Source organism: Lepidochelys kempii, chromosome 19 (genome assembly GCF_965140265.1).
Source record: "Lepidochelys kempii isolate rLepKem1 chromosome 19, rLepKem1.hap2, whole genome shotgun sequence".
In the NCBI taxonomy this organism is placed as follows: Eukaryota; Metazoa; Chordata; order Testudines; family Cheloniidae; genus Lepidochelys; species Lepidochelys kempii.
Genome location: NC_133274.1, coordinates 7,145,288 through 7,172,507, shown reverse-complemented (window position 1 = coordinate 7,172,507; position 27,220 = coordinate 7,145,288). Strand labels below are relative to the sequence as shown.

Sequence of the window (27,220 nt, the reverse complement as noted above, 5' to 3'; positions counted from 1 at the left end):
GGCCGGGGAGTGCTGGGCGGGTGGAGGGGAGCAAGCCCCCGACCTCACTCCCCAGCTAGAGAGCCGGAGTGGGGTAAGTCCCCGACCCCACTCCCTGGCAGGAGTGCTGGGAGGGCAGAGCGGGGCAAACCTCCGACCCTGCTCCCCGGCAGCAGCTCGAGGGCTGAATTAAAAGGTCTGACGGGCCAGACGTAGCTCACAGGCCGTAAATTGCCCACTCCTGTGCTATGCTGTAGTTTGAACCCACTGCCTCTTGTCCTGCCCTCTGTGGCAAGAGAGAACAACGTTTCTCCATCTTTCTTACAGCAGCCTTTCAAGTATTTGAAGACTGCTATCATGTCCCCCTTAATCTCTTTTCAAAACTAAACATACACAGTTCCTTCGGCCTTTGCTCATATGGTTTGTATTCCATCCCTCTGATCATCTTTGTCACTCGCCTCTGGATCCTTTCCAGTTTCTCTGCATCCTTTCTATACATTGGTGACCAAAATTGGACACAGTCCTCCAGCTGAGGCCTAGCCTAATCAAAGAGTGGTTGCTGCAGGTTGGAGTCTAGTGAATCCGGGGTTGGCATCCAACTGCTAAAATATGTGGGGGAAACTGACCCTGTGCATGTTATTAAAAAAGTGAGATATGGAGCTAATTAGAGACTCCCTTCCAACCATGTAAATATTAAAGGACAGTGGAGTCCCTTGTGTATCAGTAAGGGCTGGTAATTCTACCACTATAATCATTGTTCAGTGCTTGTTCTGTATCAGCGTCTTGGCTCTTGTGTGATTATTTGTCCCCTGGTCTCTAAATGTAAAAGAGCAAGTGGTTTATTACATTCTCCAGCTTGCTAAGAACATTTCTCTCATGTTACCTAGCAGCAGACAGAGAGGGGCCATAAACCAGAACTTTTTATCTGAAACACGCTGAATATGTGGGCTTTGGATTAAATTGGCCCCCGGATCTGGCCCTCGGATTGAAAAATTAAAACCCATACCATCCCCATTTCTTCCTGTCTCTAGGATTTAATCAGGTTGGGGGCTTATAAACAAATACTGGAGCATAATGATCTGAAACATTAGGCTAGGGCCCAATCCTTCAGTCATTATCAATGCTAACTTCAAAGAAGGATCTGCTTGATTACACTCTGCAAGCCAGATTCTGGGGAAGAGTGTCTCCTGCAACTGATAGCCACTCAGTTCAGGAGACTGGGGGGCATCAGGGACTGGTGGTGGTGTATGCCAGCCCTGCGGAGAGTTAACGCAGCTAAGGAGCTACTCTAACTTATACACCAGCTGAAGATCAGCTCCGCCAGTTCCTCCCACCAGTGCAATTCTCATCTGGCCAATTATGGCCAGAATCCAGCTCCTTTGTGCTGCCTGAATGGCACAAAATGACCTAGTCCAAACTGAGAATCTGGCTCAATGCCTTCACATATACACCCACAGCTCCCCATGAAGTTGGTGAGTGGGGGCTGTGGAGTTTGGACCATGACTGTAGCATTTTGTAAGGGGGTGGGTGGTCTGCAGGAAATAATTGACTCCTTTCTAGCACTAAATAATCATCAGTTGGGCTTTCTGTTTTATGAAACTGTCTGATTTCATTTCTCTCATGTGACTCAGCGCCTGAATGTCAGTGGTGGACAGGTCCATGCTCCCTCCCACTCCCCTGCAGACTTCCGTCATTAAAACACTCAAGAAAGCTGAAGATTGCTTCAGTCCTTGCTAAATACCGCATAAAGTTGACAAGCAATTATACCTGCTGAAGAAAATCCCACTGTGAGAGCAAAGAAAGGGCTCTGAGATGGAACTAAAGCAATTCCTTTCACACACATCTCTCTGCTTTGGAGAGAAAGGACCCCCACAGCCCTCAAAGGGAGAGCGGGTGTGCTTCAGTGCCTTGGAGAGAACATTATTCAGAAGATTTAACAACAGCTCCTTCCCCTGCAGGTCATGTTCTTATGCCACTTGCTTCTGCTGTAAAGGTCATGGCACAGGGAACAAAAAGCCATGGTGACTTAATCCTGACATTTACCGCTTCCCCTAGGAAAGGACATGCAGCTGGTAGGTCCTGCTTGGGCTCAAGGATGCAATGAAGGGACCAGCTAGTGATGGGAAAGACTGATCCATTTAAGAACCTTGGCTGTGGCTTAGGCTCCTGGCCCTCTTGCTGGAGGCTGTGAAGAATTTAAGTCTTTCACTGCAGTAAAGGAGCTGCCTGCAGAATAGGAATTAAGCAATTCAGAAATTACCCATGGTCCCAGTGCAAGCCATGTTAGAGTGGGAAGCGAGTTCACTATATTCCATCTGCTTTCAAGTACAGTCACAGACCTACTTGCAGCTTCTGAAGGAGCTGAGCTCAAAGCAAACAGATTGCTTGGGAGGTTTCTCACCTTTGCACCCCAAACCAGGGGAGACTAAACTTAGAAATGGGCTCCAATACCAGATCCACCTTCTGAATAGATGACTCAGCCAGTGGAAGTGACCTCAAATAATGTGATAGTACCACAGATCCTCACTTCCATTGTTTAATTACTTCTTCCTGCAGCCTGCATGGCAAGGGGACACAAAATTGGCTTGTACTCTCAACTGCACAGTAAAGGCTCACTGCTAAACAGGGCATTGCTAACAGAGTTGTTTCCAAAGAAAGATCTGCAACAGCAAGAGGTGTGGTTCAAGCAGGGGAGAGAGGAATTCCTGAGCTCAGTGAGCCCCTAGCACTGACTCTCTTTGTGACCTTGGGCACCTCATTTAATGTCTGCCTCAGTTTGTCCATAGGTGCAACGGGAATGAAATACCTACGTACTGTCCAAGGGACAGTAAGGGACTGATTAGTTTATTTCTGTTTAACTGTGTTGGGGCCTATTCCCTTCTCCAGGTGGATGGGAGCCTATAAACAGTTTGAGCCTGCCTTCCCTTAGAGAGGCTAGTACTGCACAGTGTGTGTGAACTTTTCTATTCACACATGCACACACCGCTTTTGTGACTCTTATAGGAAGGCTATGAATTCCCAAGAGCAGACATCCCTATTCCAAGAACCCCTGTTACAGAAAGCAAGAGTAAGCTTTTAGAAATGAACCCCTGTGTGTTCTGGCTAGACTGCAATTCTCGTTTTGTACATTTGTCACCCAGTATCTAAAGAGTCCAACATACCACATCTGATCTTTGGTCAAAAAGTGCCTGGTGTCGCCCTTGCGAGGAAGCTAGCGGAGGGAGACTTAGGGTCAGATTTTCAAAAGCAGCTTAGGAACGCAGGTTCCATTGACTTACAGTGAGACTTGTGCGTCTAAGTCACTTGGGAGCTGTCAGAAACCCCACTAAGACTTTAGCAGCCAGGGCTCAAGGAAAGTTAGCCAGCATTCAGGAAGGGTGACACTGCAGAAAACTGCTGATGCCTCACAGTGAATGGGTTGAGATGGGGTGGATACTAACCAAAGCTGAAGACAAAGGATCGGGCTCTGAGGGGGAAATCCTTCAGGAACTTGTGCTGAAGTAGGCAAAAGACATCTGACTTATGAGGAGAGGCTGAGGGAACTGGGATTGTTTAGTCTGCAGAAGAGAAGAATGAGGGGGGATTTGATAGCTGCTTTCAACTACCTGAAACGGGGTTCCAAAGAGGATGGATCTAGACTGTTCTCAGTGGTAGCAGATGACAGAACAAGGAGTAATGGTCTCAAGTTGCAGTGGGGGCGGTTTAGGTTGGATATTAGGAAAAACTTTTTCACTAGGACGGTGGTGAAACACTGGAATGCGTTACCTAGGGAGGTGGTGGAATCTCCTTCCTTAGAAGTTTTTAAGGTCAGGCTTGACAAAGCCCTGGCTGGGATGATTTAGTTGGGGATTGGTCCTGCTTTGAGCAGGGGGTTGGACTAGATGACCTCCTGAGGTCCCTTCCAACCTTGATATTCTATGATTCTATGATCTCCCCTCTTAGGGCCGAGAGAAGACAGAAGAGTGTCTGGGAGACCTGTAGCTGAGGCCAGGCCAGAAATGGATACCTGATTGAGCTCTCAGCTTACCTGGCTGGACAGCAGGCACAGGGCTTTGGGTGGGTCTGGTACCTTTCTTAAGCAACTGGGCAGGGGACCGAGAAAAATCAGTTTGATGGAGCAGAACTACCCTCACTGTATCCAAGACTAGTCTAGGCCAGACTCTTAAAGCAAGATGCTGGCTAGCAAGGATGGTCTCTTGTATTGGCTTCACTGTATCACTTATAAATAGGACATTAGGTACGGTTAAAGTATTAGAGATCCATAAGCTATTAAGTGCAGATTAAGTACAGTATACGTATTGTATAATATAGAGAGATGACATTAAATATAGAGCAGATATGAGGTAGGCATAGTCAATCAGGTATAGGTCAGGTACTATATTAGGTATGCTGGACATAGGGTATTGAATATAGATCCAATAGTGATGATATATAGGGTATTAGGTATAGATCAGATATTGGTCAGGCATAGAAGTACCTATAGGTACAAATCCATAGATAGATATGAGCTAGTAGGCATAGTCTGGGTACCACTCTAGCACTGGGTATGGATTGGCAGGGTACTCTACATACTATTCATGGTGTAGTTTTTAGTCAATCTCCCCAGCTAACAGATGTGCTGGGTGATTATTGGTTGACACCAGCAAGGGCTGTGATATCAACCCCTGTGCAACAGCAACCTAACAGGCAGGTAGGGAGCTTCCCATCCTACAGGTCTCCTGCTCCTGACTCCAGGAGCCACTGGTGATAAGATGAGAGGCCAGAGACAAGTCAGTCCAAAGCCATAAATGTTTTCTCTCTCTTTAAAGAAAAAAAGTTGCTTAATAATCAGCAGAGCATTTAATGAGAGGAAAAAAGGAGTTCTCAGCATTAAGAGCATATTCATGGTAATCTTCAATGCTTGTGCCTCCTTGCTGCATGGGGAATGCTATGCCCTGCTCTTTCCAAAAGGGCCCAGAGTATGCAGGTATGAGGCATGGCTGTGTCACACAGCACCTGGGGTATGCAGGGTAAGGGTCCACCTTGTGAAAGCTCCCTGCTGGAAGGAAACAAAAGAGTGATCATGGTTTGTTTCACAGCAGCCATTGCCCATGAGAAACTGGCATGATTTTATTTTAACTAAACAAATGGGGCCATGAGTACCCCTGGCACAAAAAGGAGAACATCTTTTCATGTGCATGCATGTCGCTAACTCAAACTCTGCCAAACAGATGCTCTTCCAGTTTTGAGAGAGGAATTTGCTCCAGTGGGGTTATGGCCTATGAGTTGGAATTAAGTTAAACAGCTAAATCACAAACCCTGGAACATATGGTCTATTATTGACTAAAAGGCTGATGCAGCCGTTCCTAGTGCATCAGGAATTAATGTGCCTGGGGAGGGCTGGGTGACTGTTGCATAGAATGTTCCCCAGATATCCTGCCTGCATGTTGAAATGAGTTCAGAGGAACATTACCCCCTCTGCCTCTGGGGTCACTTTCTGGTAACAGTTTGAGTTTTACCGACATAAGCATTCACAGAAAGCAAAATTCAGAGCTGCACGCACAGTATCAGGGAATTCAACATTTAGATTTGTTCACCTAAGCATTCATGCTGAAAATGCTCATACAGAACCAGTCAGAGAACAGAAACTGGATCTCATCTATCTAATCGCAACACAACTGGAATTCCAAAGAAAGTGTGATCGACCCAGAGAGTAAGAAAGTTCACGGAATAAATCCAAACAGCAAATAGATTTGAGGAAATCACAATCTCATCCTGGATCTTCCAGGACCTTCGCTGCAAATTATTCACTCAGCTCTGTCCGCGGAGAACTTACTTCCCTTGCTTCACATTTCTGGAAATGCTGAGTCTCACATCAATTTTCTACCGGATGAAGAAAAGGAGTACTTGTGGCACCTTAGAGACTAACCAATTTATTTGAGCATGAGCTTTCGTTAGTCTCTAAGGTGCCACAAGTACTCCTTTTCTTTTTGCGAATACAGACTAACACGGCTGTTACTCTGAAACCTACTGGATGAACTACATTGATTTCAATGAAGTGCGTCCTGATTTATAGTGGGGTAAAGGGAGAGCAGACTTAGGCCCATTGCGTTTGATTTTAATGCATCTCCCTTTACCATCCTTCAGTCTCTTGGGGTTTCTATTGTACAGATGGATGTAGTGAAGTATCCTTAATCCCCCTCCCCACCTGCTCTCTCTCCTGGTCTGTATTGTGACTCCTGCTTTATAGGCTCCCGTCTCTGTGGAAACGTTCAGGCTGCAACCTTGCAGTGCACTTCACTATCACGTCAGCGCCTCGCAGCCTTATTTAACCTACTCATGTTGAAGGTGTTTGCTCTCCTTCTCTGTCTCTGCTGGCTCTTCCCACCTCCCCCACATTTTATGTCATCAGAAAATTTAGGCATTTTTGATATTATCCTTTCCTCAAGGTCATTAATATCCCTGCTAAATAAAGGGGATTCAGATGCCAGTACTGGTGCCACCCACATAGTCCGTCTCCCCATCCTGAATGCTCTTTTACCCATACACTCTGTTTCCCGTTACTAAGACGGTAATTCACTTGTTTCAATAACCTTCCCTATCCCAGGCGGTATAAATCACCCCATGCTGTGGTATCCTCTCTCAACGACATCGGGAAAGCACAACATGCAGGGATTTAGCTGTCTGGCTGTACTTTAGAAGGGGGTAGACACCTAGCTCAAAGCACTGTTACTATGCTGCAATCAGAGCCTGTTTTGTTTGCTGCATCCCCACCCCACCTCTCAGCTCAGTCAGAGCCTCAATACATTCTAGCAAATTCATCCGGCATGACTCACGGACCTTCCCTATGTGAACCTCTGCAAACTGCCCCTTACTAAAATAAGACGCTACTCTGATTTGCAGTTGGGTTTTTAAAGGGGGGTTAAATAATAGTGGAAAGTGCTGGACTGACAACCGTCCTCGCTTTGTGCCTCGGCAGCTAGAGCAACCGTGCTGCCTCAGCTGAGTCCAGAAGGGACTGGGCTAGGGGTGAGAAAGGAGCACTGGCCCAGTGGCCCATCCTGTCCTTGGCCTCTCTAATGAGGCTGCCAGCCAGGGGCTCATTTACTGACCGTAATGAAAGGGAATTTTTTTGGCTGCTGGGATCACAAATGCGTTTCATGTGGACCACGGAACAGATGGCAACAATTTCTGATCGATGCCAACCTGATCAAATTAAGGATCTTCCCTCTCCAAACTCTTTGAGCCACCGATCATTAGTTACTGCTCCATTTCAAGCCACTGCCCAGCCTTTTGTGAGATTCCAACAATCTGGCCCAGGGACTTTCTTATTGCCCTTTTTGCTTCTGAAGGACTGTGGGCTGGAACCGATCTGAGCCTGATGCCTTGTCTAGACCCCCCGCTGCCTTTCTAATTGCCTCGTTACTGATTCCTGGAGCTTTTGAAGCATGATCACACCTGCTGGCAATGGAAGCTCCAAGGTCTTGACAGAGAATGTTGTTTGGAAGGGAGCATAGGGTCACTGCTCAGCACATTCTTTCCTGTTAGTTCTAAGCCAGGAGGGTTGGTTGGAAGTTCAGCAAGTCCTCACTTTGAAGAGCTCTGATCAGTCGGCCTGTCAGCAGTCCGCTCACTAGCCTCACAAATGTGGTCATTTAAAATAAATAAATCAAAGGAGACCTAACTTCTTCCTTCTTTGGCCTTGTGGCACCGCCAGGGAGCTTGTAAAGTATCAGCATTTCAAAGCAGCAGGGAAATAAAAATAAAATAAACACCCCCCTCTTCACTGCACATGGGTTAAATCCTCAAAGGCGTTAACTAGGGCACCAGCATGTCCATACTTCCAACTACAGGCCACCCTCTGCAACGTGCTGTTTGCCTTTCACTCTCACTGCAGTCAGGGCAAGATCTAAAGGAGAAAGCAGGGGTGTGTGTGACAGACTAGCTAGATGAAGAATACGTGATGGCGTTCAGTGGTGTAAAAGCTTTATCAGCATGAGTTTGGGATGCAAGGGTTAAATATTTTATATGCAGGTTTAATGCCACTCTAAATCATCCAAGGGGCCTGGAGAACTTAATGGCCACCAAAACATGGTGTGTCTATGTCTCAAAGTTCCACACACCTGGAGCCAGTACATAGGTGAAGGGCATCTGCAGCCCCCAAACTCCCCTAGCTAAGGGGCAGTGGCTGACCTGGATTAAATCCTGTTTCCTCTTATTGCAGGAAACCATGTCTGATGCCCAATATCTCTTGTATTGGCTTCACTGTATCACTTATAAATAGGGCATTAGGTACAGTTAAAGTATTAGAGATCCATAAGCTATTAAGTACAGATTATATACTGTACATAGCACTAAATATACGTATTGTATAATATATAGAGATGACATTAAATATAGAGCAGATATATTCGACTGCTCATCCTCTCTACCTCCTTCCCTGTCTCCTGCCTGCATCAGTGACTTTGCCATAGTAAAGCTTGTGTTTTGTCTCCTTGCAGACAGCCCGTCCGCTCCAGTCAATGTCACAGTCAAACATCTGAAGGCCAACTCGGCTGTTGTGACCTGGGATGTTCTGGAGGATGAAGTTGTTATTGGATTTGCAATCTCCCAGCAGGTATCCTCACCATATGGCCCCCCCTCCTCTCCACATGTGCTGGGTCTCCCTCAGTTCTATCCCACCTGCTTTGAGCCTTAGTAGCAGGGAAGCAAGGGCAAACTCTGGATTTATCATGGTGTAGCCCGTCCTGCCTGCAGCTCTCACAAGGCTCCTGCAGAGCACTGACACAGAGTCAGCCTCTGTCTTCACCTTAACACATTTCCATGGGTTTGGATTTAGAACATGCCCCAAACGTATAATCCTGCCGTCAGAGAAGAACTGCACACTGACAGGGGAGTAGACAAGTTAGCATCAACCAGGATGATTACTCCCAGGGATAGGGGTGACCGTGCAAAGCAATTCATGGTCTTCACAGCAAAGGGGCTGAGCGGGGTAATTGATCCATCAGTGAAATCACCCTAGAGGATTCAATGGTTCGGGAGACTGGAGGAGGACTAGGTTGGTGGACTGTCCAACCCATCTCCACCCCAAGCCCCACCCAGGACTCCCCTGCCCATCCTCCACCCCATCATGCACCAAGGACTCCCCTATCCATCTCCACTGCATGCCCCACCCAGCTCTTATTACTTCTCATGGCAGGGAAAGCAGTTATAGCTATGCACAAAACACTGCTCAGAGCATGAGGCTGCTCCCAGTCATGCCCCTGGGAGTTTTGCTGCTGACTTCAGTGAGAGCAGGGGCAGGCCAGAATGATTTAATGCCTTCACGCTTCCAGGGCCCAAAGGTGACTAGGCAGAAAATGCAACCTGCCAGAGCTAGCATCAGCCCCAAATCTCAGCAATAGCTCTGCCCAGTGGGTAAGTGCCAACAGGGATAGAACAATGAGAAGCTTCTGCATGGGGAAGATGAGAGCACATCCCTTTAAAGCCAGCACTGGGAGGTTGCCATTTCATTCATAGAGTATGAGATTCACCCATGTAGAGGTCAGCACAAAGCATCAGCACCATGACATCTCTGAGGAGCCAGGGACACTAGAGGTGCCGAGGCCTTGTGCTGGGCTCTGCACAGGGTGAATGTCACCCAGACGCTCCAGATGCTTTGAATGGAATTTGTGGCTTCTTCTCTGTTGTGACATTATAAAGCTGGAGCCAGTGAGTGAGCTCCTGGGAGATGGCGTGTGTTACCAGGTGATACAGGCATTGCACACCCTTGCCCTTAGGGTACGGATAAATACTAGAGAGATCCAGAGTCTGAACCATTCATCCAACTGGCTCTGAACCTCAGGGGAAATGGAACCAGCCCCTCTCCACCAAGCCTTTACCAGGTCACCTTCTCTACAAGTACTGGGCCTGATTTCCCTCCAGTATCAATCAGGAGTATCTCCCTTGAAGTCAATTGAGTTACACTTGTGTCGGTGATGTCAGTGGGAGGAGGGCTGGGCCCACTGTTTCTGGCAAGTTGGATGAGCGAGTGGCTGTCACCTGCACCCGCTTGCATAAAAGCAGCTGTAGCTGCTCTCACTGCTCGAGAAGCCTGTGATCAGATTAGAGCATGTCTTTCCTCCTACACCCGGTCTAGGGGGACTTTAAATGGCAGCACTAAGGTGCTGTCAGGGGCCCTGGGGAGCAATGGAAAGCATCTATGTAGCAAGGCGTCCGTCACGCAGAGAGAGAACCCTCCCTCTGAGCAACTGTGCTTTCCTGCCTTGGGCTTACAGAAGAAGGATGTGCGGATGCTGCGCTTCATCCAAGAGGTGAACACCACCACCCGCTCATGCGCCCTCTGGGACCTGGAGGAGGACACTGAGTACATTGTGCATGTCCAGTCCATCAGCATCCAGGGCCAGAGTCCAGCCAGTGAACCCGTCCTCTTCAAGACCCCCAGGGAAGCCGAGAAGCTGGCCTCAAAGAATAAAGGCAAGTGTGGGCAAGTTCTTATATGGTTCCATGGGCTGCCCCAGATGCAGGGCAGTGTTGCCCAGCAAAGTGGGAAATAGTGCCTGGTGCTTTCAAAAATAAGAACAGTTGAGCTAAGTGCAGGCAGGGCTAAATTCGCTTGTTGCAGTGCCATTGTAGTCAGTGGGATCAGTGGGTAACTACACACAGGAGTGGGCATGGGGGATGTGCAGACGTAACACATCGGCAAAGTGTGTAGTGTTCTGGGACTCTCTTAGCCTGCATGTTACGCGCAGGTTCTAGCATTTCTGTTTACATTCTCCATGGGTGTTTGTTACTGGCCCACAGAAATGTTTATGAGACCAAAGCTCAGGCTCAGGAGTTGGAGTTCTCGTATGGTGGAAATACTGTGACAAGACCAGATCTCTGGTAGGTTCAGCTCCCTGAGGCAAAAATAGCAAGTCAGTGAAAACCACCAATACAGAGATAAGATCTCGGCCTAATCCTCAGCTGGTGAAAGTTGGTGTGGCTCTGCTGACTTGGAGCTATGCCAGTTTTCACCAGCTGAGGACCTGGCCCTCATTGTTTATTCAGGCTCTGCACAAATGCTGGGAAACAAACAAAAAACCGAACAATTCACGGGCGCCCGTGTTAGTGAAAGTGCCTGAAGATTGTATGATGGGGTCAGACACAGGAGTGCTCCTGGCCTCACCTGCCCCCTGAAGTCACTGGCAGCTTCTGCTGATCTCTCACTCTCCCCATGACTGGGGTGGGAGGATGTAGAGGAAACTAACAAGGGTCAGATTGGAAACCGGGATGTAGAGGTAAAAGCCTCCTTCTTTCATCCCACTGCCCCAGGCTACTCAGTCCCCTATACCTGTAAGGCCAAATTCTGAGGTCAGCCTGAGCCTACAGGGAGTGATGGCAATTTGTAGCTTCAGATGGCTCCCTAAATGTGCCTGTTACACCAATTTATGCTCCTTCAGACTCAGCCCCTCCCACTGGTGTGTAATCCACACCCCCTTTACATCACCTCTGAGTCAATGCACTGGGTCTAGCTGAGTGTGAACGAGGCTAGGAGAGGCTAAGCTGGTGTAACTCATGTCAAGAAGCCAGAAGTGAGGTGTGCAGCATGGAAAGCAACTGACAGGACGGAATAAGGATGTGTAAATTGAAGGAGGCCGTTCCTACTTTCTTATTGCATCTTTCAGGTGCTGGGCAGGTAAGTTCCCCCAGCCTAGACTCCCTTAAACTCACACCAGTAAGTGGGATAAGCAGCACTAAGAGTTTAAATGAGTGTAGAGGAATCTAACGCATACCAGCTACACATTCCTTCCGACTGCAGCCCTTAGTCTGAGACTATAATAGTGTCAAGACTGGGGTACTCCCTAATGGTAAGGACACAAGAATCCTTGCTGGTAATGTGACTTTTGTATATCACATTAACCACAGCAAGACCAGCCTGTTTCAGTAAAATAATGCCTAGAACCCCAGGCACTAGTGCTGCCTGCACCTGAATCTCCATTGCTCTTTCCTCAGGGGGTAGCTTAGAGGCAGAGGAAATGAGGACTGGGCTCAGGACTAGTGTCTGGCAGGAGCATACCTAGCAAATTAAGAGTACCTGGGGAAATTCTTGGTCAGACTGTGCACACAGTTTGGGATAGAACCCCCGGGGATCCATGCCAGGGATGCTGCAGCAGCACTAAGATGAGACTCACTAAACCTCCCTGCACTTGGATTCTAAGAGACCAATGGATATCCTGCTTTTTTAAAATCTGAAATGTTTCTGCCAAATCAGTTACTGCCAGTCAGGGAAGTGCTTTTTAATTTGTCCCTTCTGAGCAGACATCCAGCCAAAATCAGATGGTGCCAAGGCAGGTCAAAGAGACGTTCTGCAGCAGCAAGGCACTCTAACGAACAGGGGATAGGGAGGAGCAGGAGTCCGGGTTATAAAGGGTTACCAGATGATTAGGTTAGGCCATATTATATTGCAGGGGTCTCATCCACGGTTCCTAGGATGCTGTGAGGTCTTGACTCTTTCTGCTGAAATGATTTGGAGCCTGTCAATAGTGAATTGCTGTTCAACTGAAAACACTGAGAAGAGCATTGTCTGCTTCCCAGGAGATCTGAACTACAATCTTTGTAGTCCTTTGAGGCCACAGCTGTACATTAGGACTTGTGAAGAGGTACTACTCATTCCTGCATCCTGCAGCTCTGCTGAAAAAGATTATGCCAACCCTGCATACTACAGGGCATAAATCCTGAGCTGGGCTGGCAGGAATTCTGCACAGAATAGTGATGCGATGGCTAGAATACGCCAGTGATGGGTGCTACGAAAACCCTAACACACAGAGAGAGGAATGATGATGCTAACAGCTGACTGAGGCATGATGACTCTGAACAATTCATGCTACTTTTGAACCTTGTACGCTCACTGTCCAAGGCTGGGGGCACATAGTTAAACTGGACACCAGACCAGTGAGAGATTTTAATGTGGTCAGCTGGGGTTTACATTTCCAAATCTTCCAAGGGGTTTTCAGATCTGCAGCCACCCAGCTTTGCCCACTAAATGTCTGTGAGTTAGTGAGATGGGGAAGGAGCATGTGAAAGGAGCAGGCAGAGTCTGACTGAACTCATTGCACAAATGGATCTCATTATCTCTCTCTCTCCCCTGTGCAGATGAGGTGACAATGAAGGAGATGGGGAAGAACCAGCAGCTGCGAGCTGGGGAAATTCTCATCATTGTCGTGGTGTTATTCATGTGGGCAGGTTGGTAGCAGGACCTATGACGAAGGCATGTAATGTCCCAGAGTCAGCTCATTCACTTTGTGTGTGTGTGAGTATACACCCATGCTGGCCAGGAAAAGATATGCAGAGAAATTCCTACTCCTGCCCCCTGTATACAGCATTGCACATTTGGATATAAGTGCATTTCACCTTCCTCTGTAGCATCAGGTATTGGCGACTGCTGGAGGCAGGATACTGGACTGGCTGAAGTTGTCTCATTTAGTACAGCAGGAGGTAGGATAATGGATTTAATGAACCAGTTGTCTGATCTGCAGTGGCAAATCCTATATTCTCAATCCTTCCAGAAAAAAATTGATGGTAATCTCCTTAATCCTGCAGCAGAATCCAACCCCTTTAGCACCTTCTGTTTCATTAACACAATGCAGCCCAAGTGAAGTGTGCCACGGTCACTATATCTGGCCCATTATTACATGCCTGCAGGTCACACACAAGCCAGTAATTCTTGTGAAGAGGTGTGGTGATATTCTAAAGATAAACATCACAAATCAAGAGTGAGTTACAACCTCCTGTCTCACTCTCAAGCATCCGTCATTCTATATTTACTAAAACCCACTTTCTAGATCTATTAAAATGATTGAACTGTTAAAAGAACAAATGATCAGGAGCATCCAAACCTAAAATATCAGGTGGTCAGCAATGAACCTGAATCCTCTTAAAATCTGGTAAAAGAATAAAAAGAATTGTTTAAAGAGCAAATTTCTCACACATCTGAGAGCAAACCTGGTCAACTCTGTACTATTATCGATGAGGCTATGGAAAGGATGAAGACTCTGTGAGCAAACAACCTGCACAGGTCTATGAGTGATATAGGAAATGCCCCAGTCTGAAGAATTGTGTGTGTGTGTGAGAGAGAGAGAAATTCCCACTACAGAGCTCCAGTGACATCAGCCTAAATTAGATGATTTAATGGTCCCTTCTGGCCTTAAAACATATGAACCTATGGGTTGGATGGGCCAAGGGCAGGGGAGGAAAAGGGGAAATTTGTAGCAACGACAAGCAAGCTAAACGCCAAAAGTAGCGGCTGAGTGCTCAGCACTTTTTAAAGTCCAGCCAGATGTTTTGCCTAAATGTGGCCTTAGGAACCTAAACCCATTTTTGAAAATCTTGGCTTGATCTTGCAGATCTCATGCAACCAAAAATCCCATTGATTCAATGGGAGCTTTGCTGTAGCAGGGCTACAGATTCGGGGCCCATATGATTTAAAAGTCAATACTGTAGGGTCAGACCCACAGCTGTGGCTGAAGAGTGCTTGGTGTGGTAGCAGGATGGAGCAAAGATCCCCTTTGCACTTTTTCGATCCTGGAGCCACTTTGCAGTGAGAGAGGGCCTAGAAGAGTGCCCAGAGGATTTCCTTAGACGACAGTGGCTTGGAAGGGGCCACGAACAGGTGGGTCAATAAATCATAGAATCACAGAAGATTAGAATTGGAAGAGACCTCAGGAGGTGATCTAGTCCAACCCGCTCCTCAAAGCATGACCAACCCCAACTAAATCATCCCAGCCAGGGCTTTGTCAAGAGGGGCCTTAAAAACCTCTAAGGCTGGAGATTCCATCACCTCCCTAGGTAACCCATTGCAGTGCTTCACCACCCTCCTTCTGAAATAGTTTTTCCTAATATCCAACCTAGACCTCCCCCACTGTAACTTGAGACCATTACTCCTTGTTCTGTCATCTGCCACCAGTGAGAACAGCCTAGCTCCATCTTCTTTGGAACCCCCCTTCAGGTAGTTGAAGGCTGCTATCAAATCCCCCCCCATACTCTTCTTTTTTGCAGACTAAATAAGCCCAGTTCCCTCATCCTCTCCTCATAAATCATTTGCCCCAGCCCCCTAATCATTTTCATTGCCCTCCGCTGGACTGTCTCCAATTTGTCCACACCCTTTCTGTAGTGGGGGGCCCAAAACTGGATGCAGTACTCTAGATGTGGCCTCACCAGTGCCAAATAGAGGGGAATAATCACTTCCCTCGATCTGCTGGCAATGCTCCTACTAACGCAGCCCACTGTGCCATTAGCCTTCTTGGCAACAAGGGCACACTGCTGACTCATATCCAGCTTCTTGTCCACTGTAATCCCCAGGTCCTTTTCTGCAGAACTGCTGCTTAGCCAGTTGGTCCCCATCCTGTAGCAATGCATGGGATTCTTCTGTCCTAAATGCAGGACTCTGAACTTGTCCTTGTTGAACCTCATCAGATTTATTTTGGCCCAGTCCTCCAATTTGTCTAGGTCACTCAGGACTCTATCCCTACCCTCCAGCATACCTACCTCTCCTCCCAGCTTAGTGTCATCTGCGAACTCCACCCGGGCATCAAAATCCTTCCATACAATTTTTAAAAAGAAATAAACCACCCCGGGAGCTCAGGAAAGCTAAGAATTCCCCATTATGAGTTTGAGATCAGATCTTCTGCTGGTATAAACTGGCATAACACCTCTGAGCTACATCGGTTTATACCAGAGGAGGACCAGGCCCATCTGTTTTAATCTAACAAATATATAAGTACAGTGCACCCTTACTCCTCTGATCAGCCTGGAGCTTTCAGCATTCTCAGCAGCCAGCACTATGCCTTGCCCAGGTTGGGATCAGGATGCCATGAGTTAATGGAAAGGGAAGTTTGTGTTTGTTTGTTTTCTGTATAGAGCGCCAGCTTCCTCTGGCCTCCATTCAGCAGCTGCCTCTGCTGCTGCTGCAGCATAAAACATTCATGAAACAGCACAATGTTTTACTCGTGAGCCGCATAGTTACATTGGTCGGGGGAAGATATTTCAGGTGAAACAAGGGAACTGGCATGCAAGGAAATTAACAGTACAGTAGATTATATAACCCATAAAGTACAGTCGGTATTTCCAGTTGCTATTTACTCCCATTGCCCTGATCACAGGAACATTCTATATATACTGTGAGTACAGAAAAACTGCTACTGTTGGAAAGAAGCCAACCAAAGCTAGAGATGTGTAGTTGAGGGGACAATCCCCACCTATCTTCCAAGAACATGCCAGGGGACTCACAGGAGATGGTAAAATGTTTCTCCCTTTTGTTTAGATGTTAGAGCAATGTGTGATCGTTCTGTCCCTTAATTGCTGGAGGCTGGAGACTTTCCCTATGAAATATGGATTCTGGACAATGGGTTCATTCTTCAGCTGTGACTGAGCTCCATTCAGTCAGGGATTGTGAGAGCTGAAGCCCCTTCCCCCTAGCCATGCCATCAACATGCTCCCTATGCCAGTAGCTGTAAAAGGGGATGGCATAGTCTGCTATGTCAGTTCTGTGCCACCCTTGGATTTCCTCATGCTGGGGGAATCCTCAGCTGACTTTACAGCCCCTTTGCATGACTTGAGCAGGATCTGGCTCGTTGCCTGGCTTTTGTAAGACTAACCACCTTAACATTCTTATAATTTTGTGTGTGTGTGTATTTACTTATTTATTAATAAAGCCCTGAAGATTGACAGGGTTTGAAGGGTTAAATCATGTCCTCAAGAGACAGTGGACTTAAATCTCTGTTGGTGTAAATTGCCGACTTCAGTGCAGCTGTGTCAAATTTACACCAGCACAGGATTTGGCCCATTTATGCTAAATTCAGCTGAGATAGGATTCCCCCCCCCCCCCGAGATATGTGGAGATGAAATAGGGTCACAAATCAGATCTGACAACAAATTTTGGTTAATAATAATTTAAATAAAAAGACAGGAGGCTTAATGGTGTCCTGTCTTGTTCCCCTGGGATTCTTTCCAACTGTAAGTGAATCCACAGGGACTAGCAGCAACCAGATAAGATTCATATATAATTTTTTTCACTGGAAAAATCTTGAGTTTACCATGCATTGGTACCTGCTTTCCACAGGGTTAGATTGGGTTCTAGTCACTGTCTCCAATCCCTGAGCCTTTAAAATAGTTAGATAAAGAAGAAAAGGAGTACTCCTTTTCTTTTTGCGAATACAAACTGACACGGCTGCTACTCTGAAACCTTAGATAAAGAAGTTACTGTCTCTGCTCATTAAGAGCTAAATCTCCTGCCCTGTAAAAATCATTTGGGGGTAAAATAATTAAATGAGATAGCTAAAAAGGTTTAATCTAGACAAGTAATTATGCTTCATCTTCCGAAACTGAGCTCATAATGTGAGCACAGAATTGTCCAATGCCCTGAAAGAGGCTTGTAAATTCCCCTTCTAGACAAAACAGCTGCCATTTACCAAACGTGGGCGGGTAAGGAAAATCTCACTGGAGCTGATGAGCTGTTTACAAAGTTTCATTCTGACCATGACTTTTCCCAGCCCTGTGGCTGAGCCGTCTGAGACTCAAGTGTGGAATTATTGATGAATGGAAACTACAATTAGTCTGAATGTATATACCCGTTCACTTTATACACTAAGCTTCTCTAATGGCCCAGTGCAGAGGGCATGACTTGGTGTCAAGACCTGGGTTCTAGTACTGTCTTTGCCTCACTTTGCCTACATTTCTCTTCTGAAAATGAGGATGATGATACTTTTATGCAACCGTCAGCATGTCTTCCCACGGCTGACAATTTGCTTGCATGCAAGAAAGAACATGTGTAAGCACTACCTGGCAAGAACTCCCATAACACCTATCACTGTTAAGTGCTTTGAGAGCGACAGGTGGGAAACTCTATATACATGCAGAGTATTATTCTTATGTGAGTTGGGTCCTTTTCCAGTAGGCAAGAAGCAATGGGCTTATCAGTTGCCCTTCCTGGCACCTCTGTTACTTTGTGTTTGAAACCAACAGGCAGAGAGGTGGTTATTTGGTCAGAACATAACACAAAAGCCGCTGTGAAAGACATTTTCACTCTCTTCATTTGTCATGGCTGCCTCTGCTTTGTTCTCCACATGCCTAAATGTGTGGGAGGACATTTCCGTTGGCACCTCATCCTGCTGTAGCTGTCATATATTTGCAGATGATGTCCTGCTGAGCAGGAGACCCTGGTTTGTTTCATCTTCAGGCAGGCACAGGTCATTCATCACATCCTCCAGCTCAACTGCACCTCTCTTTGCTTCAGAAAAAGAAAGCTTTGAGGGTGCATTTCCAACTAATGGATATTCCAATATGCCCCTGTGCTTGCAAAGCAAAGGTCACAGGGTCAGTGTAAACTGTTATTCAAATGGGAAGCTTAGAATATTTGTCCTGTTTAATGAAAGGGAAGTGGGAGTACAAGTAATCTCCTGATCTTGTCTGACTGGGTTAGAGTGGAATTTGACACTGTGAAGGAAGCAGCCAGAGCCCGACTAGTCATGTTAGAAAAGGATCTTTGGGACTTGGTGTCAATGCTGCTGAGGTCTCTGCCAGAAGGCACAGAGCAGCAGGCTAGTGGGCTCTGATCTTTGCACGTTCCAAAGGCCTGGCTCATGCATGTGACCTCTAACACTTTTTCCTGCTAGGAGTGATCGCCCTGTTTTGCAGGCAGTATGACATCATCAAAGATAATGAACCAAATAACAACAAGGAGAAAGCCAAGAGTGCGTCTGAGAGCAGCACTCCTGAGCACCAGAGCGGAGGGCTCCTGCGCAGCAAGGTAAGATGCTGTCGGCACACGGGGGGAATGAGGCTGCCAATTAATTTCCAGCAGGGCTTCTGGTGAATTAACCTGAAAACCAACCTTCTGTTAAGGATCCCAGCTATAACATTCTCTCCATGGGGCCAACGTGTAGAACCGAGTCTCCCATCTGACAAGGGAAACAGCATGGTCTATTGCCTTGAAAGCACAACTGCAAGTCAGGACTCCTGGGTTCCATTCCCAACTCTAGCACTCACTAGGTGGCCTTGGCCAAATCATTTAACCTCTGTGCCTCATTTTCCCCCTTAGCGAAATTAGGGTAATTCTCACCAGAATCAATTAAGTATGGCACAGGCAAAGCCTAGAGACTGAGGATAACTCAACAAGAACAGGTCAAGGCTCTGATCCTGCAACTGACTGTGCGGGGCTCACACAGAGCAATACTGAAATCAGTGGGGTTCTGTGTGGGCAGAGGAAAACCTGCTGGATCACTGCTTAACAAAACAATAGCAGGGCTCTCTCTGTGAGCTGCCAGTTCAAACATGTTTCAGAGTAGCAGCCGTGTTAGTATGTATTCGCAAAAAGAAAAGGAGTACTTGTGGCACCTTAGAGACTAACCAATTTAATAAATTGGTTAGTCTCTAAGGTGCCACAAGTACTCCTTTTCAGTTCAAACATGCCACTTTCCTTCCAGAAGCAAATGCTTCCCTCCACTTTAATTTCTATAGTCCTGGATATCCAGGACGATTGATGGTGATACCCATGGTTTGGAAAGTGAGCAGCAGCTCCACATTTGATTCCAGAGAGATAAGGAAAGTGCTAGGGATGCAACCAAGCTGCCTGACGGTTTCTGTTCCCTTGGCTCTATGAATTTTGATGACATTTTATTTCCCAGCTCTGGCAGACTGCCCTTCTTGGTGATGAACTGGTACGGTTTAGGAAAAGATGCTCAATATTTTGTTAACTCTGCCATTGTTGGCATTACTCCTGTCACGGTCCCTTCACCCTGCCCAGTGCAGGGACAATTTATGACAGAGTGACAGCCTTAGCTCTATGTTTCACGATCCTTCTGTATCTACCCACAATCCCTTGGGATCAAACATTTACACCAGCAACATTGAGCAAGCAGTAGACCCAGCTGGCCTGTGTGGATTTTACAGTTGTGAACCCTTTGCTTTCCCTGGGTGGGTTGTGCACCATAACTGGGCAGCAGGCTGCCCAAAGTAATAGGATAAAATTCTGGTCTCCATTATGCCAGTGTTACTCCAGCATAAACTCCATTGATACTAAGTCACACCATCACCATAACGTACCCCTGGATTACTAGGGGCCAGTTTGTCATTGTTCTAGCCCTTGTGTAGTCATTTACCTCTGTGCAAAGCAGGGGAAATGCTAATAAAGCAGAATTATAGCATTTTGAACTGGTGTAAACAGTTGCACAAGGTGCAGGCTGATAATAAATTGGGCCTCTAAAGTCCAGAGTCAGACTGTACAGACTGTTTCTTTGCCCAGCAGTTGTAGCCAGTGTTAACACCAACCAGCCCCATCACCGACCCCTTTTCATTATGCTGCAGGCAACAGGACCATTTACAAATTCACTACTGCACTGAACAAATCTCTGATGGCTTTTCCTTAACAATCTCTATATATTTCTCCCTCTTTTTCCCTTCTTCTAGTTTCCAAAAAACAAGCCTTCAGTGAATATCATCGAAGCATGACAGCCTGGCATCTGATAGATGGACTCCATTTCTCGTTCTCCCTCTCTGCTTCGGAGCCCTGATGACTGGGGAAGTGAAACACTGTTGGAGCAGTTCGGAGAGACCTACTGGTTGTCAATTTCTGGCATAAATCTTCTTCCCTTGCTCTGCAAAAGACAACTGGAGAGAGAGAGAAAATCCTGAAAACCACCCCACATAAGCCACTGTCTGAGAAGGAAAAGCTTCTGTGAAACTGATGCCTCAGGCAATTCTGTATTGGACTCACAACTCACCCAGGCTGTAACAAATCCCAACAGACTCAACTTCCACCCTCTGATCCCTCTTTCTCCTGGAGTGATTTGCCTCTCTTTGGAGATCACAAAATTTCATTGTATTTCTATTTTGCTTCACTGTCGCTGCGTGTTGACAGCATCAACATGGGCTCAGGCTGCATTTGTATTTCTCTTCAGAGAAATGAGAAAGAAACACTAGACAGTGGCAGAGAAAAGGATTTTGGCTGCTGTGTACTCTAATCTCACTCCGTAGCACTCATGTTTGGTGTGTAATACATTCTGCAGGTGGGATTTTTTTGTATGTTTGTTTTTAACAAAGGCACATTACAGTTTCCATCTGGATGGTCACTACTTTGCTGGCTGCTCTCCAGTTGAGATCTGCAGCACTTGTCTCTATTTTTGCCATCTCTTCTATTCTCCAATGCTGTAATCCACTTTAGATAAGCAGGGTGGAATTCAAAACACTGTGGGGCACAGACCAACAGAGACAAGAAGCCAACCCTTGGTTTGATTCCAGGAGAACTTGGGCCATTTCTTCATGATATTTAGGACTGGGCCTGACTAATTCCACCTAAAGTGTAACAAATGGTCCTTACAAAACACAGCCAGTTAGTGCAAAAAAACAAAAACAAAAAAACAACAAAGTCATGATGATAATGGTTGCTATGCAAGGATACCAGGTTTCCAGGTTTCCAAGGGATCCCTGCCTAATGATGGCCAAGGACACTCCTTAACTAGTTACTTCTTTTACTGAGGTTCCAGTGGATGGATCTGTTACTCCTTCCACTTTGTGTCTCCACTATTCATCATGACACTGTATTGCCAGGTGTTTGTTAAGAGTCCCTCCACAAATGTGGAGGGGGAAGGGAGGAGTCTCCTCTAGTTTACTAGTTGCTTTATGTTTATAAGCTGACATGTTCCCTATGACTGACAATGTTTTGAGGCTGGTAGGTGAGAGGTCATCAAATGGAAGAAATTTACTATCAGAGCTTTGCCAGCACGCTTTTATATGTATTTGTTTAATTACCTGACAAGGCCATTCCATACATGCTGGGGGGTAACATGGGATCCTAATTATTCCATCAAATACTAAGATAGGTTGGCCCAAATAGGATTTAAATCCTCCCACTGCAAACAAATTTGCATTCAGACAAGACAATGATTCAAAAGCCACTGCAAAGAAACAGGCTGGCAGTCACGGAGTTCAGACATCTTCCCCCTTTGATATTCATTAGCCTCTCTCAAGTAGTCAATCCAGGAGAAAGGCACTGAGAGGTTTGCATGCAGCGGCATTTTATAAAAAAGGGCTTCCCCAGTGCCAGTTTCAGGGAGGCAGTCAGCCCCACCCACAGTTTTCTAAATTGGATCCTGAGCCAAAAAAGCTACTCCCCCCCACCACCACGAGGGAGAGGTCAACACCTCTGATACAGTTGGAGCAATAACCACTTTTTAATGTACAATAAAAGATTAAAGGCACAACTTTCCTTGTAAATACCTGAGTTTAGCCATGTTTCCTCTTGGTCTACACTAGGGCAGAATGCATGAAATAGAAGTGGGGACCTTCTACCCAGATTTCTGAGGGATCATGAATTTGGCTGTTTTTTCCCTGTCCCTGGTTGCAGGCAGCAGTAAAGGTTCAGTAGGGGGTTAACTTTGGTTAGGCTGTGGACTAAGGTGAGAAAGAAGCTACAACATAAGTAAGCTACAAAGTAAGCAAGCCCTGCTTAGCCAGTAGATGTCTACAGGAATGTCTCAGGCTTAGTATGCAAGAAAGAAATGTCAGTCAGAATCCACAGCCTACCTATAAAGGAAGACTTAGAACAGATGGTATGGCATGTACAAAATGATAAAAGAGATGTTCTATCGTAATTTTGGTGCAGACAAGCAAACAAGAAGGCCCTAAACTCTAACCTAGCTGCTGCTGAGGAAATTCAGCCTGAGTAATTTATCAGGGTGATGTGTTTTTTATACAAAAAATGTTTCTGGAAATGCAGAGAACATTCCCCATCTTTGACAGTAATTGTTGTTGGTTCCTAGTGACAGGTTTTTAGCTATTTCTATTCCAACAGTGACGCGCTTGTTGTTCATTAGAGATGGAGAAATTAAAATGCGAGGCATAGATGCTTGTTCACAGTTAAGTATTCAACCCATGATATGGCAGCTGGCAAAAGGAGTGCATCATTATGCTCCATAACTGCAGGCTTCAAAGGTAAGGTAATAATGCTATTAGCGAGAAAAACAAACATAGGCTAGGAAGCAAATCTACTTGTACCAGAAAGGAATTCCAAGCTATCAAATGCAGCTGACTCTCTTAATGCAGAAGGGATTTAATAAGAATATACTTTATCTAAAGAGGTGCTACATAAGGAAGGGAGAAAGAGATAGAGACATATAGGCCCTTTTGAAAATTTTACCCATTTTCAAAAGCAACTTAGGTGCTTTGAAGCCCACGCAAGTCTCATTCAATGAAATTTAGGCTCGTAAGCACACGTCACTGTAGAAAATGGAACATAGGCACCTAAGCCACTCAGGCACTTTTGAAAATTTTACCCTTAATCAGGAAAAAGACATTGCATTAAGAAACAAACCAAGTAAGCATTTAAAAAAAAAAAAGTGTATGTTCTGCAATCACCTTAAAGGATGCTCAGATTTTCCAGTGTGATTTTGCTTGCAAAGTGTAGTTTTTGCTGTATACTAAGGACCAAGCAGGAGTGTAGTAGAGTGAAGGGATTCCAAAGAGCCCCGCAATAAGTGATTTTCCACTGAACATAAAAAACAAAAGAAAGCAAACATCAAAATGGCTCTGCTGATGGTGTGCAGTCGCTGGAGACTAATTCAACTGATTTCCAGGAACCAACTAAGCATAGTTGATGTGCACAATAAAGGAATAAGAGAAAACTACCTGCGGGCCAGCGTATGTCTAAAGTTAAGCACCACTTGCTTTATTTCTTAAAAGCAGAATAATCCTGTGCTCATTGGCACTAATTTAGTCAATATATTCCTCCCCCACATAAGGGTTTAGTGAAACTGTACCACAGAGGGCGATGTGGAGTAAACAATTCAATACAGGGCGTCCTTCCAATTCACAATCGTAACTGTCATCAACTTCTCAATCACTTTCCTCGTACGCTAAGAAACAGCACAAACTCGGTTTCCTCATTTCTTTGAGAAAAATTAGAACATTTACGCCTTTTAAACAGACAGTTCATTAGAGGAGAAAACACCTACATGCCTGAAAGTATTTGTAGAATCTCAGCTGGTAACAACTTACTGGAAGAGGTGTGAATGGGGAGAAACAGATTGTTAATTGTAGTATTTGACCAAGATATTAAAGGTTATGTCATTCAAAAGTGTATATCACAGCAGCACACCCATTTCAGAGATACAAGAGATCTAAGATGTGGGTACTCGTATGCATCGTCAGATTTCAGTTCCTAGCAGACAAAGAGGGAAATGAAGTTCATTCTGTGTGTTTTGCCATATGTAATTTCCTCCAGATTTGCAATAAGGCTTACTATCACAACATCCTAAACTATCATTGTTTTGCCTGTATAGAGACCACTAACAGACAGGCAAACTATCTACATGTGGTGAATCTTCCTTTTGTTAAAGGAACATTTGTTTGTTAAAGCAAGATTCTGATCAACAAAATCACTATGTTAAAAAGACATCTACTTTCTCTATGGATCTCCCCCTGCTCTGAATTCAGTCATATCCACTGACCATACAGACTAAAATAAGTATTTCCCTACTTTTTAGTCCTCTTAGCCCACCCACCTACGAGAAAGTGAGCTGGATTCTATTCTGGCTTATGCATCACCATCAGTTCTGTTTAACTAAGTTCCAACTGCAGAACCATTATAATTAGTGACAGAGCCAGGAAAGGCACAGCTTGAATTTCAGATCCCAGATGGAATCGTAGGGCTGGCAGCTAGAATAGCCATCTTTTTCCTTGCAAGCTGAATGAGTCTGATGTGGAGCCATAGAGAGAGATGATAATGATGGAACCTTGTGATGCCATTTTACACTTTTCAACATATCACTGTCCTTTTAAACTGATAAGGAGAAACTCACTTGAGGCAACCAATTGCTAAACATAACTTCTTTGTATCAACAATACCCCTTTCTCAACTGGTGTAACTGACATTACTGTACGTGCCCTTAAGTCAGATCAGATTCCCTTGACTTTTAAACTATACGGAAGAGAGCGGTTAAGGGAGGGAGTTTATCAACTTTTACACCAGGTTTTAGTGCACATTTTATTTCTGTCCTTTTAAAATTACACTGCAGCAAAAAGATTTGGCAGGAAGATCTGATCAACTGCTGAGAGAGGAGAACAGCTAGAACAGGTAGTTAGCTTTTGTCTTGCTGTTGCTATTAGAGTGCAACACAATGGTGAATGCTCTTACTAGATTTGAAGTTGTAAAACATTTTATCACAGGGCTCAGATCTTCCTTTGGGGGTGGGGATGTGTGCGCATGTGTGTGTCTAGCATGATGGACTACTCCAATCCTCATTGAGGCTACTGGGCACTATCACAGTGGAAATAATAGACACTAATAAGGCCCCTACCTATATTCTAGAAGTGAACATGTAATTTGTCCTGCCATGAGCATTACATATATGATCTCTCTCTTTCTCTGCCCTTGCAGCCCCTCTGAGGTACAGTATTAATCAGTTATGTTGAAGAATGAAATCTTTAGCGATAAGGCTGTCTGTGACCCTGGAGTCTGTAGAAAATGCAAAGCTGCCCTGCGGCAGCTCCAGTGCACGTGGGAGAAACATTAAGATCACAAAACACAGGTTCAGAAGGAAGTCCCCACTTCCGCCTACTCCTCTCCAGCACAGTGGAGCCAGCCCTAGACACAGCACATATTGTACAGAACACCACCATCATCTCAAGTGAAAGACCTTACAATGTGTTTCTTGGTCAGAGCCATTTCATGTTCTCAGCATTGGTAATTGGTAATAGAATAACTGCTTTAAGGAAAGGCTAATATAAATAGTCTCCTAACTGCTGTGTTTAGTTTAATAGCTGATTTATAAGAGAAACATAAAACCTAAGAGGGTTAGCATGAAAATTCTTTTTGGAAATCTTTAGGCATAAAGGAGTACAGCACCTAAGCATCCACTGTTTAACAGAACTGCTTGCTTGTGTCCTTCCCACCCCCTGCCCCAGCTCTGAAGTGCCAAGGCTGATTGATAGTGACTATCAATCTCTTGTTAAGATGGGGCTGCAGCATCCCAGCTGTGCCAATCTCAGCCTGACTCCAACAACATCCGCCAACCCAGTGCTACTTCTTGGCCTTCCGAGGGAAGCATTATTAGCTGACATGCCTTTGCAAGGGAATGTGCTCTGCAATTTAACTCATGCTACTACGTCTTGCTTTTTTTTTTTTTCAAACACCCTAGAAAAAGATTAATCCAGGAGCCCTTGCCCCTTCTTTATTATACAAGTATTAGGAACAGGTAGGCTTTAGAGACAAAATCCTCAGCACAGGGATCTGTGTTTTAGGACCACACACAAATAACTCCCTTTCAAGATGCACAGCCAAGTAAATACCTGGGACTCTTTGGCTTACAAGACAATGGCCACTGTAAGAATGGTGCTAACATTCTCGCCTCCCCAATCAGTAGCTGCCAAGTGATAGTACTTTCCCATTCTATTCAAGGCTCCCAACAAGAAAAGGAGTACTAGGGGCACCTTAGAGACAAACCAATTTATTTGAGCATAAGCTTTCGTGAGCTACAGCTCACTTCATCGGATGCATTCAGGGGACTGAATGCACCCGACGAAGTGAGCTGTAGCTCACGAAAGCTTATGCTTAAATAAATTGGTTAGTCTCTAAAGTGCCCCTAGTACTCCTTTTCTTTTTGCGAATACAGACTAACACGGCTGCTACTCTGACTTCTGATTGGAGAGGTTTTCTAAAAGATGCATGTTTCAGCTGTTGACATAGCCTTAAAAATTGGGCACAGTCCCACCTCAGCACTTACAGACTAGCGGCAAATTGACACACCCTTAATAATAGCCTTCTTGGGACTCCATGGTGGCAGGCAAAATGTTCTCTTTCATTAACAAATGCAGTATATAGAAGTTAGAGCAGGGGGCTAGGAGTCAGACAAACCTGGGTCCCATTCCTAGCTTCACTGCTGATGCACTGAGACACCGGGCAAGTTATTTAACCTCTCTGTGTCACAGTCACCACACTTATAAAGCGATCATTACGAAGGTGAGTAAACTGCTAAGCCCCTAGAGATCCAACATGGAAAGGTGCTAGACAAGGGCAAAATATAGTACATGAACACAGAAACACTGAAAAAGAAAACCTGGGCACTGTGCTATTTTTTTAAAATTACATTAGCCAAAGCTGCCATGAGAAAATCTGATAAAAGGGGAAACCTTGTGAGATTTGCCAAATGGTTCTGACTTGTTCAATGCTTTGCTCTTGTCATTTTTCCTGTCAGCTGCCAGAGAAAATCAGGGCGTGAAGTTGACTCCATGT

General features: G+C 45.5%; 1 protein-coding gene across 3 annotated transcripts in view; it reads left to right on the top strand.

Annotated features, from left to right (window-relative positions):
- FNDC5 (fibronectin type III domain containing 5) overlaps positions 1–23,615 on the top strand; it is a 32,596-nt gene extending 8,981 nt beyond the window's left edge. For 2 of the 3 annotated variants that reach the window (XM_073318079.1, XM_073318077.1), the window contains 5 exons: positions 8,460–8,575; positions 10,236–10,434; positions 13,093–13,182; positions 18,609–18,742; positions 20,401–23,615. In XM_073318079.1, the coding sequence (XP_073174180.1) occupies positions 8,460–8,575; positions 10,236–10,434; positions 13,093–13,182; positions 18,609–18,742; positions 20,401–20,442 (581 nt within the window). In that variant the 3' untranslated portion in view covers positions 20,443–23,615. The remainder of the gene's footprint in view (positions 1–8,459; positions 8,576–10,235; positions 10,435–13,092; positions 13,183–18,608; positions 18,743–20,400) is intronic. The other variant, XM_073318078.1, reaches the window with a different exon arrangement.
- The last annotated feature ends 3,605 nt before the right edge of the window (positions 23,616–27,220 follow it).